The 16,116-nt window shown below is 38.3% G+C and overlaps 1 protein-coding gene across 1 annotated transcript; it reads right to left on the reverse strand.

Moving 5' to 3' along the window:
* Nucleotides 1-12,831: 12,831 nt before the first annotated feature.
* LOC111093384 (M-phase phosphoprotein 6-like) lies at nt 12,832-14,243 on the reverse strand. The gene has a single exon (XM_038579880.1). It carries the CDS (start codon nt 13,680-13,682, stop codon nt 13,269-13,271), a length of 414 nt encoding a protein of 137 aa, XP_038435808.1. The 5' UTR covers nt 13,683-14,243; the 3' UTR covers nt 12,832-13,268.
* Nucleotides 14,244-16,116: the final 1,873 nt, after the last annotated feature.

The raw sequence follows: 16,116 nt of genomic DNA on the forward strand, positions 1-16,116 counted from the left end.
ATCCATCACAAATTAAAATGCCTTCTCTCTCAGCTCCCTTCAACAGTATTTGCCAATCACCAACTCAGTGCTCTACGCTATGGTAGACCCCACAGAAGCCACCAGAAAGTGCCAGCGCTGTGTCCTCCTGGAAAGGTTACAGCCTCTCTTAGGAGGGAGACATCAGATGCCTACTAGCAGAGGTCAGCAAACTCTCCCTAAAATGACAAATATTTCAGGCTTTGTGGGCAGAGAGGCGAAAGAAAGCAAATTTCCACAAAATTTACAGACAAAAATTAATATTTATGAACACTGTATTCAAATATCACGTATTATCCACATAAAATACTATTCTTCTTTTTTTCAACAATTTAAAAAGGCAACATTCTGTGCCTGCAGGCTGTATAAAAACAGGCAGTATGATCAGATTAAGCCCATGGACCTCAGTTTGCCAGCCCTTGTTGAATAAGACAAAAGCAAGCACAGAAAACGGCTGGAGATTAGCCTGCAAAATGGGCGGCACCAAGACAGAAGTCCAGGAGAAGAGGGGTGGGGTGGGCTGGGCTGGGCCTGTCCAGTCAGGAAGACTTAATGGAAGCAATGGGATTTGAGCAGAGCCTTTAAGGGAGGGTAGGATTTGGCTGCATAAGAGAGTCTGGGAGAACATTCCAGCAGAACCGATGAGCATGAGGCAAAGGCACATAGGGAGGGAAGATCGTGGGCCAAAGTAGACTATGAGGTGTTTTCCCATCCTTCACTGTGACATACCTCTAACTCTCCAAGGCTTCGGTGACACGCCCGGGGCCGGGTGTCTATGAAGGGGAGGGGTCCTGTGGGAGGAGGCCTTTAAAGGACCATGATTAATTGTATTTTATGAATATTTATTGTATTCATCACCCAAACTTGTTGGAAACACTGAGATCCATCAGATCTGTAGTTTAAAATATAGAGGACAAACTAGACTTTATTCTTCTTCATCAGGAGACTGCTTGGGTTTCAATTTGTCATCTCTTGTAAGTAATTTCTGTGGACAACTAGCTTTTCTCAGGATCTTAATAATATTCTAATCTTACCAGGAAATGCAGCATGCCCTAACCCAAATTTTCATGGCAAATCTCAAAGTCTTAATCAAGTTAGCAATGACAAGTAGCTTTGCTTAGTGACATTTATTTTTTCCTCCATGTTTTTTTCATTTTCAATCTGAATTTTCTCTAAGAAGTTAGTAATTAGTGGATACTAGTAAATGGTGGATACCTTTTTTAAAAAAATGTTCTTTCTGGTTGACTTTATCTATTCCCATGATTTCACCTCCTGCTCATTAAATGCTACTAACTCCCAGATCTGTATATCCAGCCCAGATATCCCTCTAGAGCTTCAAATTTAGCTGTCCAAGTTCCTGCTGGGTGTCTCCACCTCGTCCTCCCACAGGCTGGGCAGCAGCCTTCAAGATCATCCCCCAAAGATCTCCACCTCTTGGTATTCATGCCCTTGGGTAATCTCCTCCCCATGAGTGTGGGCTAGACCTAGTGACTCACTTCTAGCAGCTAGAGGGTGGCAGAGGTGATAAGATGTCACTTGTGATATTACGTTACAGAAAGACTCTGGATTCCATCTTGCTTGCCCTTTCTTGCTCTCCTGCTTGCTCCTGTTGCTGGAAGGCACCTGCCATGTTCTGAGCTGCCCTGTGGAGAGGCCCTGTGGCAAAGAACTGAGAGAGGGCACAGCGGGCGAAACCTAAGGTCCTCAGTACCCAGTCTTGGATGAACCCACTTCTGCTAACAACCACGAGTGAGCTTGGAAGGCTTCAACTGATACCATATCCCCAGCCAACAACTAGATTGCAGCTGTGAGAGACCTGGAGCCCAAGGCACACACTTAAGCAGTGTCCAGAGAGATCCACAGAAACTGAGATAATAAATGTGTGGAACTTGCAGCCATTAAATTTTGAGCTAATTTATTCCACAGAAATAGATAACTAATATATCAGCAAACTCCCTAAACCTGTTCCTTCCCCTAAATTCTCTATTTCTATAGCCAGGACTGCCATGCATCCATTCACCTATGCTGACAATAGATTTGCTGGACATTTTCATTTGTGTTTCTTACAGCCACAAAAGCTCACATGCTTTTGTATTTTTTAACCACAATCGACATGACTTAGTAAACTTAAAATTTGCCTCCTGTGAGTTCCATCTGGAAACCAAGCCATTTGTGAAACATAACATGCTGTAGCAAGAACTTTCTCTATTTCTACATGACTTTCTGCTAGTAACAATGTTAATGACATCACACTAGATAACTTTCCACAGATAATCAGCCCCTGGGAAGTGTCCAGAGTGATAGAATGGAAGAAGGGAGAGGCTGGGAAACTAGAAAATGATGCCTGTAGCTTGAACATCAACCACAGAAACTGGGATGGGACAAGCATGGGATTAGAAGACACATGTGGGTCCTGGTCTGGGCTTCGCTCCTAACCTACTGTGTTCTTGGCAAGTCTCTTTACTTCTGGGAGCCTCAGTTTCCTCTTCAAGAAAATTGCAGGGGGGGGGGCGGAGAAAAGAAAATGAGGGGGTTAAATTTCAGCGAAAAGCAGAGCCATGGGTGGGTTGCTTAAGATGAACTAAGGAGCTTGTCAAACTTCAGATTCTTAGCCCTAATATTCACACCCTGCTGATTCAGCAGGTCTGAGATGTGGCCTAGAAATCTGTACTTCTAAAGTGACCAGCTCTCTGAAGTATATCCAGGTATAAAAATCCTTAACTTTACCCTCTCAAAGGAAATTAACAATTCTTTTTTTAATATCTTGTTTATTTATTTGACAGAGAGAGAGCACGAGAGAGCAAAAACAGCAGGGAGTGTCAGAGGGAGAGGAAGAAGCAGGCTTTCTGCTGAGTAGGGAGCCTGATTTGGGGCTTGATCCCAGGACTTTGGGATCATGACCAGGGCCAAAAGCAGACACTTAACTGACTGAGCCACCTAGGCACCTTGGACATTTATAATCCTAATGCTATAATTGCCAAGCACTTTCTATTATATGCCAGTTTTACTTTATAAAACACAAAAATTAAAAATTTATAGGATGATTTTGTGTGTGTACATGTATGCGTAAAGGGGTTCTGTGCAAAATTTCCAAGGTGTGTGGGGTGAGAGTTCCCCACAACATCAAGTAGCAGTTCTTGGACACCATCTAGGTGTTCCATAATTCAACTCAGTTTCAACTCAGTTCTTCAAGAGACGGCATAAGATTCCACAGGCTAAGGGCTCAGTCTCATGAGATGCCTTTCACTTGAAACAACAATTACACACCCACTTTGTTATCTGTGCTTCTGACCAACCAGCTACAGATTGGAGGTTCCAACAGCTCCCTTCTTGCATTACAGGCTAAGGGCTCACTCCTACAAGACTGCCCCTTCCCCTTTATAGGTGCCAATCACAAGTCCAGGTTGTCACCTGTACTTCCAACCAAACAGCTATAAATCAGACATTCCCATTACCCTCCTTGGGTTCTAGAGGGTTCTAGAGCTTCTAGAGGAGCTCACAACTCTGAGAAACATTCTATTTACTAGATCACAGGTTTATTATAAAAGCAGATAAAAAAAAAAAGCAGATAACTTAGGAACAGCCAGATGGAAGCGATATGTGGACAGGGGCAAGGCTTCTATATTTCAGAGTGCACCACTCTCCCTAAATCTAAACATGTTCACCAATCTGGAAGCTCTCCAAATCCTCTCCTTTTTTGTGTTTTTATGGAAGCTTCATTACATAAGCATGATTGATTAATTCATTGGTATCTTGCTGAGTGAAGTAAGTCAATTGGAGAAGGACAATTATCATATGGTTTCACTCATACAGAGAATATAAGAAATAATGAATAGTGAAAGGGATTATAAGGGAAAGAAGGGAAAATGAGTGGGAAAAATTAGAGAGTGTGACAAAACATGAGAGACTTCTAACTCTGGGGAAGGAACAAAAGGTAGTGGAAGGGGACACAGGCGAGGGGATGGGGTAATTGGGTGACCAGCACTGAGGAGGGCACTTGATGGGATGAGCACTGGGTGTTATACTATATGTTGGCAAACTGAACTTCATTAAAAAAAAAAAATTCATTGGTCATTCATGATGATTCGGTCTCCAGCCTATTTCCTCTCTCCCAGGAATCAGGGTTGGGACTGAAATTTCAACCCCTCTATTCAGGGTTGGTTCTGCTGGCAACCAGCCCCCATCCTTAGTTGATTTCCAAAAGTCATCTCATTCACAGAAACCAAATTGTGGTGGATAGGGACCTGTTATGAATAACAAGACACCCATTTACCTTTTTGGCTCTGAAGCTTTTCGGGAACTAGGAAAAGAGGCCAAATATAACAAAAGATGCTCCCAATTGCTCTCATCACTCAGGAAATTCCAAGAGTTTTGGAAGCTGTGAGCCAGGAACTGGACAAAGAATTTGGACAAAGACCAAATATATATGAGAAATATATTTTGGTAACCCAAATGACAAAATATATATTTCCTATAAATGATTATATCTTATTTTCTCCCACCTTCTCTTCTTCCCAAACCCTAATGTATCTCTTTGCATAGTGACTGGGACATATCCACTTCATTGGAATACCCACTAGACTATGATGTCTATTGGAATTGCGTGAAGAGAGGCACAAAGGTCCAGGAATAACAAAGACAAACAGGTTAGCAGGTGGGTTTCTTATATTCACAGTACTGCTTGGTATTGCATAATAAGTAAAAATTATTGGTCCAAGGGCATTTACAGACTAGATGAGTGTGTGGGCGTGTGTGTGTGTGTGTGTGTGTGTGCATGCACAAGAATTAGTTCTTCCTCTCTGAACCTGAAAGCCAATCTCAACATTTTATTTGTTCAAGCTGCCATAACAAAATACCACAGACTGGGTGGCTTAGATAATAGACATATTTCTCACAGTTTTGGAGGCTGGCAAGTCCAAGAACAAAATGCTAGCCTAAGCAGCCACTGCGGAAAACAGTATGGAGGTTCCTCAAAAGTTTAAAATAGAACTACCATATGAGGGATCCCGGGTGGCTCAGTGGTTTAGCACCTGCCTTCAGCCCAGGGCATGATCCTGGAGTCCCAGGATCGAGTCCCACGTCAGGCTCCTTGCATGGAGCCTGCTTCTCCCTCTGCCTGTGTCTCTGCCTCTCTCTCGCTCTGTGTCTCTTGAATAAATAAATAAAATCTTAAAAAAAAAAGAACTACCGTATAATTCAGTAATTCTACTACTGTATTTATCCAAAGAAAACAAAATCATTAATTCAAAAAGATACATGCAACCCTACGTTTATTGCAGCGTTATTTACAATAGTCAAATTATGGAAGCACCCCAGTGTCCACTGATAGATGAATGGATAAAGAAGATGTGGTATATTACACATATATAAATATACATATATAAATATATATAATACATATACACATAAATATGTACACAAACACAACAGAATATTACTCAGCTATAAAAAATGAAATCTTGCCATTTGCAACAAGATGGATGGATCAAGAGGGTAAATGCTAATTGAAATAAGTCAATCAGAGGAAGATGAATACCATATAATTTCACTCACGTGTGGAATTTAAGAAAGACATCAAATGAACAAAGAAAAAAAGAGACCCAAAAACCAGACTCTTAAGTATAGAAAATAAACTGATGGTTGCCAGAAGGAAAGTGGATGGGGAGGATGAGTGACGAAGATGAAGGGGAATAAGAGTATGCTTATCCTGAAGAGCACTGAGCAATGCATAGAACCATTGAATCGCTATACTGTACAATATATTGTACACTTGAAACTAATATAACACCAGATGATAATTAAACTGGAATTTTAAATTAAATAAATAAATGTTTAAAGTTTTGGCCTATTCAGTTCCTGGTATAGGGGCAGAAAACTTTCCCCTTCTAGATTCTTTGGCTGGTCTAAAAATTAAATTCACATAAGATAGACTAAGAGAAAAAAAATTAATTTGTATGTATGGAAGCTCTAGAAAAAATATGAAACTCAAAGAAGTGACTAAAGCAGTCAGCTTTTACATCTTTTAGACAAATAATAAATTTGTGATGAATTGACAGGACAAAGAAGTTTGGACTTGGGGTAGTAAGTAAGTGAAGAAGCAACCAGGTTCATTTACACAGTTTCAGCCCTAACTTCCTTATTTCTGGTGGTAAGGGATGACTTCTACGCTCCTGGTACAGGGAGGGTACCTTTCACATGGGAAATTTATTTCCTGCTTTCAAGGTAACTAAGGAGGATCAGAGTGTCCTTGCCCAAACTGTTTCTTAAGGAACTTAAAATAATATGCTAAAATGACATATTTTTGGGATGGCATATTCTGCTCCCCTTCACTAGTAAGGGCCATATCCCTGGTTTACAGATGGTGATCTCTGTGCATCCTCACATGGCAGAGAGCAAACAATCTCTCCTCCTCCTCCTCCTCCTCCTCCTCCTCTTCTTTCTTCTTTCTTCTTCTCCTTCTTCCTCTTCTTTCTTCTTTCTTCGTCTCCTTCTCCTTCTCCTTCTTCTTCCCACTAATCCTATCATGGGTGCCCCATCCTCATGATGTCATCTAACCCTAATTACTTCTCAAAAATCCAATCTCCAAATATCATCACCCTGGGGATTAGGACTTCAACATATGAATTTTGAGGGTACACATTCAGTCCATAATACAAACACACACAAAAGAAAGAGAACCTGACGTAATGAGAAACCATCTGAGGCAATCTTCAATAAAAAGTAATGTAAAAAATACCAAAAAAAAAAAAAAAGTAATGTAAATCTCTACTAAGGTCTCTTGAGTAGTTGTTTTTGTTTTGGGGGGTTTTTGTTGTTGTTTTCTTGTTTTTTTTTTTTGTTTTTGTTTTTGTTTTTTGTTTTTTGTTTTGTCTCTTGAGGAGTTGTAAAGGGAAAATTGTGCCACACCAAACATGGCAAGACTTTCTCTGCTGTAGAAACTCTCTCTCAATCCCTCTTTTCTCTCTCTCCAAATCTCTCAGAACAACCACTTCACCTACCCCCACCCTGGTTCTCTTCCTCTCCTCCCTAGACTCTCTCCTGGGATTCTTCAGCCTATCTCCATGTTCACAAGCTCTTTATTAAGTAGAGTATTTCTCCCTTCTCTCAGCTTCTTCCATGTGTTCTACAAAAGAAAAAATCAGCCTGGGATCCTTCTCCAGCTGGAGGGTGAAACAGGTTCATATGTAAGTCTCATATAATATTATGAGATTTATATTAAATATATTTAACCTATACATTAAGAAAATGAAACCAATAATATATGGCAATACATATTTAAATACTAAGTAGGTAGAGAATTGGAGATCTAGATGTTCAGAGGAGAAAATGAGAACTCTATACAAGAGAGGCCATGGAGAAAAGAGGAGCTAAGGTAAGGATTGAAAACTTGGGACAATCTTTTGCAGGTGAGTACTAGAGCCCTTCTCTCCTAAGGGAAGAGGAACTCTTGTACAAGGTAGGGCCAAAGACAAGGAAGTATACCACCTGTTTAGAAAATGGACAAAACCAGGTGGTCTATAAAGGAGAAGAAGAATGAAAGATGAGATTAGGAAGTGGGGTCAGAAGTTTGAGGTCTTTTTTTTTTTTTTTTAGAAGTTTGAGGTCTTAAAGAAATATACCACATTAAAGAATATAGAGCATGGGAGTGACATGATTTAGAAAATTTTTTGTCATTATGCTGGTGGGACTGAGGAACAGAAATCTTTTAAGAAAGGTCAGAAAGCAAATACAGCCTCTGTGTCTTGGTGATGAGTGTGAGCTCCAGGGATATGACAGCACACATGAAACAAAAGAAAGATTACTGTGTGATTCCATGGTAGAACTATCATGGCTGGATAAATGGTTGGATATGAAGAGCAATGGAGAGGTGGAACCAAAGGTGATAGTGAAACTAGAAACAGGTTGGATGGGGGATGAACAGAATTGAGGACTGGAGGAGGAGAGATATCGGGAACGTGGAAGAGAAAAGAACATGAGTTTGATGCTTGTTATATGTGGCAGTTCTAAAGGCAGCTCAGCTAAGCTGGAGTAGCTGGTAGACAAAGGAGATGCAGAGGGTTGTTTAGGAGTGACAAGGGGTTTAGATGGGTGAGGATCTGTAAGAAATTATATTTACCAGGTAATTAAAATTGTGTTTTCCTATAGTTTAGAGTTTTGATTTCTAATAAATAAGCAAATTGACCTGGAAGGGATAACCCTATATTTTTGGGGGGGGGGGGGCGGGGGATAACCCTATAATTAACCAGCATTTGTCCTCTGGTTTCAGATATATTCTTAGGAACAGATTCTGTTAACAAGAAGGGTAGGAATTTTGATTAACTAAAGAGAAAAGAAAGGACATCCTCTAAATACCAGAAATAGACCCTGCTCCTGGCAAATACCAGGAGAAAAAAAGACCTGCAAATCTCCATTTGTGGTCAGAATTTTGGGAATGACTAACAAACTACATTCATGTATTGCATTCGCTTCTGGGTGATTTGTGAATGATATTATAAATGCATGTGTATACTCAAATGACATCAATTAAAGAAAGCTTTGCAAAATGTTTTTTATCCTTTAAGAGACGGCAATTCTTTAAAACTTGTCTCCAATGTTTATAGCAGCATTATCAACAATAGCCAAATTATGGAAAGAGCCCAATCCAATGCCCATCAACTGATGAATGGATAAAGAAGATGTGGTGTGTGTGTGTATATATATATATATATATACTCCACTTTCTATATATAGAGAGAATGTTAGTCAGTCATCAACTAGAATGGAATGTTACTCAGCCATCAAAACATTCATTTCATTCTAAATCTGCCATTCACAATGATGGAATGGAGCCAGAGAGTATTATGCTAAGTGAAATAAGTCAGTCAGAGAAAGACAAATACCATATGATTTCACTCATGTGTGGAACTTAAGAAACAAAATAAATGAACATCAGGTTGAAAAAGAGAGAGGCAAACCAAGAAACAGACTCCTAACTCTAGAGAACAAACTGAGGGTTCCTGGAGGGAGGGTTGTGGGAGGATGGGTTAAATAGATAATGAGGATTAAGGAGGGTACCTGTGATGAGCAATGAGTGTTGTATGTAAGTGCTGAATCATTTTAATTCTACATTTAAAATGAATATTACACTGTATATTAACTGGAATTTAAATAAAAATTTTGAAAGAAAAAATAAAATTTTTTAAAAATCAAAATAAAATCTGTTTATAATATGCAATAATAAATTTACATTTCCAGAGTTAAATCTGCAGCTCTTGACTTGAGATTTGAGAATACTTTAGAATTACATTCTTGATCAGGAACCTAAAGGTATGTTCTTGCTGTTGATTTTAGTCCAGAATGTTTTGGGAGGACTGGGTAGCTCAACGGTTGAGTGTCTGCTTTCTGCTCAGAGCATGATCTCAGGGTCCTGGGATCGAGTCTCGCATCAGGCTCCCCACAGGGAGCCTACCTATCCTTCTGCCTATGTCTCTGCCTCTCTTTGTGTCTCATGAATAAATAAATAAAATCTTTAAAAACAAAAAATAAACCAGAATGTTTTCACTTGATGCTCCAACTTTTTACCACTAATGTCTTCCTCTATTAATTTTTAAACAGATACCCATGGTTGAAAGATTTTGTTGTATTTATTGAGCAAAAATGAATATCCATTTTCATCAGTCTAGGTGTCCATCAGCAAAAATAGCCAGCATTAGAAAGAAAAGTTGATATTATTAGTTAGTAGACTTATCACTGCTTCTAGGATAGACATTAACCACTTTCCTAGGCCCCCAGGAACCTAGGGGACCCAAGTTAATGGGCATCTTTTGGACCCTTTCCACATTTACTTCTCTGCTCCTTGGCCCTCATCAAGCCAAATTCCATATTGGCTCTGCAAATCTCTTGCTATTGAATATCTACCATTGCCCAGACTTTATCTTTTCTTGGGGTGCCTGGCTGGCTCAGACAGTAAATCATGCAACTCTTGATATTGGGGTTATGAGTTTGAGCCCCACATTGGATGTAGAGGACTGCAACCAGCATTGTTCAGGGTGACTAAACCTTCAAGAGAAAAGTCAGTCTTTCAGGACAAAAGAAACAGAATACAAAGTTTGGAGCAATTCAGTTGCTAAAAATGAGAGTGGAATCCCCCAAAAGGAGAATACAGAAATGGGGAGCTACAAATTGTGTGTATATATTCATCCCAAATATCTGCCTAATTTGCAGATAGGTGGACAGACTGCAACCAACCCAGTGAAGGATATAAGAACCGAGCTGCAATTTGAGCCTACTGCCCAAGAGACAGAGTTCACAGTCTGAGTCCAGCAACGTTAATTGCCTGTTAAACCAAACATAACCACAACTCTCTCTGGAGAAATACAACAAAACTGAAAGTCTTCACAACTTAAAATTCACAATGTCCAGGACATAATCTGAAATATTCAACACACAAAGAAACAGAAAAATGCAAGCAATTTTCCAGAGAAAAGACAATCAATAGGGACAAACCCTGAGATGTTCCAGGTGTTGGAATTAGCAGACAAGAATGTTTAAAGCAGGTATTATAATTCTGATCAATGAAGCAAAGGAAAACATGCTCATAATGAAAGACAGAGAAATAGAAATTATTTAAAAAAACCCAAAATTCTAAAATTGGTAAATATCTGAAACTAAAAATGTACTAGATGAGCTTAATAATAGAATTGAGACAATAGAGAAAAAAGTCAAGGAACTTGAATACTAACCAATAGAAATTTATCCAATTTAAAAAAAAAAAAAAAAAAAAAGAAATTTATCCAATTTAAAGATCACAAGAGTAAAGATTGGAAAAAAATTAACAGAGCCTCAAGGATTTATTTTATCAATGTCTATAATGCATATATTTGAAATTATATAAGGAGACAAGAGAGAGAGAGAGAAGAGACCAGAAAAATTTTTGAATAATAGTAACCACATATTTTCCTATTTTGGAGAAAGTTGTATTTACTGATTAGAGGTATTTAGGAAACCCCTAGAGAATAAATATGAAGAAAACTATGCTGATACTGCTGAAAAGCAAGGATAAAGAGAAAATCTTGGAAGGAGATATAGAAATGACACATCATGTACAAGGGAAACATTGACCTCTTATCAGAAATAATGAAAGCAAGAAAAATCTGGAACAGTATCTTAACAGTGTTGAAACAAACAAAAATTGTCACCTCCAAAGTCTATACCTAGCAAAAATATCTTCCAAGGACAAATAAAGACATTTTTGTTAAGTAAATCATTTAAAGTACTATAAAAATATGAAATAGATAGGAATAACCTTAATAAAACATGTAAGATCTGTACACTAAAATGATAAAACATTACAAAAATAAATTAAAGACTTAAACAAATGGGAAGATAGCAGTTTATATATTGAAAGACTCAATATTGGTAAGAAGTCCATGTTTCTTAAGTTGGGCTAGAGATGTACAACCTATAAACATAATCGCAATTAAAATTCTATTAGAGTTTTATTCAGAAATTGAAAGATAGACTCAAAATTTTTAGGGAAAATACAAAGGACTAAGAATGGCAAAAAATAGTTTTCTGTTCACTATTTTTATCAATTGCTGAGAGTGGGGTATTGATATTCCCAACTATAACTGTGGATGTGTCTACCTCTCCATTCAACCTGGTAGTGACTAGCACTGCCTCTTTATTTCTTGTGGCTTCTGGGTGAGCATGGAGACTTAGCTGATCACTGGACTCTGTACACACTACCCTGGCATAGAAATTAGAGCACCATGTGCTTCCATTGGGCAGGAATGGAAGATCAGCTTCCTGCTCAGCCCTGCTGACATCCAATGGGGGAACTGGAGCACATAGTTTGTTTTTGTGGGGTAGGATAAGGGAGTGTGGTTTTTCCATTGGTGTTTGGATGGAGTAGGGCCAGTATGCCTAAAATATTATTTTATTAGGCCATCTTTTTCCCAAACTTTGGCAAGGGGGAACAGAGTTACTTGTTATTTACTTGGAAGGAGAGGGTTGGGAGCTATTTGTGTCTGTACCTGTTAGCCATCTGGGTTGAAGATTTCTACAGCTCCTAGTTCAAGATAAAGGAGAAACCCAGAAACTCACTACCTGATCTTCCTTAAGTCTTGTGGCCCCTCTGCAACCCATCTTCTTTTTTCTACCTTTCAGAGACTTCCTAAGTTCATGGTTATGTTAAATGCAAGGATTTTTAGTTGTAAGAAAAAAGAGCTGAGAGGAATGGAGCTAAACATTTAGATGAGCCAGAAGTTCATTTGAAACAAATCTCACAGTTAGAGAACTTACACTGTAATTAAGTAATCAAGACAGTGTGGTACTTGTAACAGGATAGTTCATAGATCAATGAAGTAATTAGAGAGTCCAGAGGCAGACCCACATATATATTAGCCATTGATTTTTTTATTACAGAACAATTTTCATTAATAAAAGCTTTAAATAAAAACCCAGGGATGCCTGGGTGGCTCAGGGGTTAAGCATCTGCCTTCGGGTCAGGGCGTGATCCCAGGATCTGGGATGGAGTCCTATTTTGGGCTCCTTGTAGGGAGCCTGCTTCTCCCTCTGCCTGTGTCTCTGCCTCTCTCTCTCTCTCTCTCTCTCTGTGTGTGTCTCTGTCTCTCATGAATAAATAAATAAAATCTTAAAAAAAAAACAACAACCCATAATTTCACAAACTAACAATGACTTAGTAGCATTCAAGTACTTCTGTCTGGAGAGGCATATTTGTTCTTGATGAATTTATATGTAAGTCCGCATGACATTCAATTCTAAAATGTATGTATAAATTGGCTTGGCATGATTAATAACTTTTTTTCATGATTAATAACTTAAAGTAAAATATAAACATAAGGACAACTTAAACACTAGTTTAATTAATGTGTGTCAATTCAAGGTCAGTGACTGGAAAAGTCTATTAAAAAAATCTGAAAAAAAAAATCTGAGGTCATAAAGATCTTTAGGAAGGAATCACATACCTATGCACATTTGAAGATCGAGGGCTAAAAATCCATTCTTGATGAACACCATTAAGCAAATGATGTATAATATCCACCACACATCTGTTTCAAAAATGGCATATTTCCAAAAGTATCCATTTCTTTACAAATAAACATTACAGTATTAATTACTAATTACAGAGAGCCATCAGAATGAGTTCCACAATATGCTAACTCTTGCAAAGCTTCCCTGAGCTCTGTTTTAAAGCATCCACTTTAATCCTGGGGCTTTAAAAACATCTTCTTTACTTTAACTTTTGGTTATATGTGTCCATTTTCATCTTCTTCATAATTGACATGGTCTCTCTTCTTGGCAAATTTTTTTCCAATTGTCCCCACCAAGGTCTCCTCTCTTCTGGCCATTTCTTCATCTGATACATGGAGTTCTACTGCTTCACCCTCAACTTCTTCTGCTTTGTTCTTAGCATTCATCTGAAGCATTCTCAACCTCAAGATTAAATCCTCTGACTTTCTTCCACAGAGAAGATCTTCACGTAACAAGAAAATCTGCTTTTCTTTTATGAAACACTCTTTTTCTTTAAGCTCTGGCAAATCCAAATACAAGTGCTCTTCACTAATGATTTTCTTTTCTTCCTCTTCTAGTTGTTTCTTGGTCTCCGAGTCCAGTGCCCTTTGCATGAACTTCATGTGCAGCAGGTTTTTCAAGGATTTCATCTGGTGCTCGCTGCCATATTGACTCCTGCTCCAGCTGTGCTCCACCACCCCATTGATTTTTTATGTAAGTGCCAAAGTAAGTCAATGAAGAAAGGACACTCTTCTCAGTAAATGATGCTGTAAAACTGATAGCCAGACAGATATAAGTAAGCCTTGATCTTTATCTAACACTACATAAAAATCTTAAAAGGGACCTACATTTTTAGATAACAATATGGGGAAATATCTTTGTGATCTTCGGATAGGCAAAGATTTTTTTTAGGCAGGGAAAATGTAAGCACTAATCATAAAAGGAAAAAAATGATCAGTTGAACTTCACCAAAACTAAAACATCAAAGACACTGTTAAGAAAAGACAAAGGGAGAAATGGCTGTAATAGATACCTGACATTGGACTTGTATCAAAATATAAATGAACTTCTATAACTCAGTAAGAAAACAATTTTTTAAAATGATCACAATATTTAAATTTCACAAGATTATATAAATACCACATGAAAATATGTTCAATATTATTAGTTATCAAATAAATGCAAATTCAAACCACAATAAGATCACTATACACTGGAGGACCTGATAAGTTTTATTGATAAGCGTCCCTGTGAGACAGGGCTGATCCTACAGTCCATATGAGACATTGACACAGATTTGGGATCTGTAACTTCCAAGAGCAACAAGGCCTTAAAGCTCCAAAGAATATAGCAAAAATCTAGGTAAACTTCAGTTCCACATATTCCACTCCTTAATCTCTGTATAGCTTCTAGTATTGAGATGTATGCAACCAAGCAGCTGAAAACAGACAAGAAATTAACTGTCCTTCTTTGGACCTCCCTACTCCATGGATACCAGAACATAATGTTCTTTTCTCATCACCTCAGTTCTGTTGGCTGCTTCTCAGAAACAAATAAGGAAATGAACATGGAAAAGAAACTATTTTTTGTATACAGGTTGCCCTCCTTATCTGCAAGCAGAGCATTTCTCTCTAAAGATGAAATGGTGTAAAACAAAGAGGCAATCACCATTAACTTATATAGAAAAAACAATTGAGCATTCCCAGACCCAAAAAATAACTTCTTCTTAGGCTTTTCTAATATTTTAAGACACATCTTGCTAGCAGATGCACAAAATAAATTGAGATAAAGCACAGATGCTCACAGACACATTTCAAAGCTATGGCAGCTTGATGCTGAGATGCTTGGGTGTAGTTCCCAGGGAAGGAGCTTGGCAGTACCACTGTTGCTGCTGGGAGTGTGCTGCCTCTATAATAGCTCACCACAAAGCAAACATTAAATGCTATTTTTTGCTTTTCATAAAGTGAAAATCCTAAGGGGTGCCTGAGGGGCTCAGTCCATTGAGCAACCAACTCTTGGTTTCAGCTCAGGTCATGATCTCATGGGTGGTGCAATCAAACCCCAAGATGGGTTCTACGCTCAGCGGTGCTGGGGGAGGCGGGGGGGAATGGCCAAAGATTCTGTCCTTGTGGCCCTTCCCACACACACTTATGCACCCTCTCTCTAAAATAAATGAATAAATCTTTTTTTGGAAAAGCAAAAATCCCAAGATTTCTTTCAGTTAGTGAAAGTAGGTACTAATGTCGGTTTTTTTGTAAAAGTGAAGTGCAGTAACGCAAACTTTCAAAAAGAGTAAGCCTCAAGAGAATGAGACAAGCCACAAACTCAGAGAAAATATTTGTAAATGACCTATCTGATAAAAGACTGTCATCCAAAATATACAAAGGACTCTTAAAGTTTCACAGTAAGAAAAGACAAACAGATTAAAAAATGGGCGTTAAGTCCTGAACAGACATCTCCCCAAAAAAGATATACAGATAGCAAATAAGCACATGAAAAGATGCTAAACATCCTTTGTTCTTAGGAAATTGCAAGTCAAAACAACAAGATACCACTAGCCACATCTTAGACTGGCCAAAACACTGATAACACCAAATGCTGATAAGGATGTAGAACAACAGGAGTTCTCATTCATTGTTGGTAGGAATGTAAAATGGTACAGCCACTTTGGAAGACATTTTGGCAGTTCCTCACAAAATTAAACATACTCTGACCATACAGTCAGAGTATGGTCCACTTAGAAACTTACTCAACACAAAAATGTGCACATGAGTGTTTACAAGCAGCTTTATTTATAATGGTCAAAACTTGGAAGCAACCAAATGTTCTTCAGTAAGTGAATGGATAAACTGTGGTACATATAGACAATGGACTATAATTTATCACTAAAAAGAAAGAAGCTATCAAACCATTGAAAGACTGAAAGGAGGAACCTTAAATGTTATTGCCAAGTTAAAGAAGTCAATCTGAAAATGCTGTATTTTATATAATTCCAACTATATGGCATTCTGGAAAAGGCAAAACTGTGGAGAGTAAAAAGATTACTGGTTTCCAGGGGTTAGAGAGGAAGGAAAGATGATTAGG

Source organism: Canis lupus, chromosome 30 (assembly GCF_011100685.1).
Source record: "Canis lupus familiaris isolate Mischka breed German Shepherd chromosome 30, alternate assembly UU_Cfam_GSD_1.0, whole genome shotgun sequence".
NCBI lineage: Eukaryota > Metazoa > Chordata > Mammalia > Carnivora > Canidae > Canis > Canis lupus.

What these genes read in the sequence shown, in the direction of transcription:
- LOC111093384 (XM_038579880.1), bottom strand. Translation starts at nt 13,682, where the DNA reads ATGAAATCCTTGAAAAACCTGCTGCACATGAAGTTCATGCAAAGGGCA.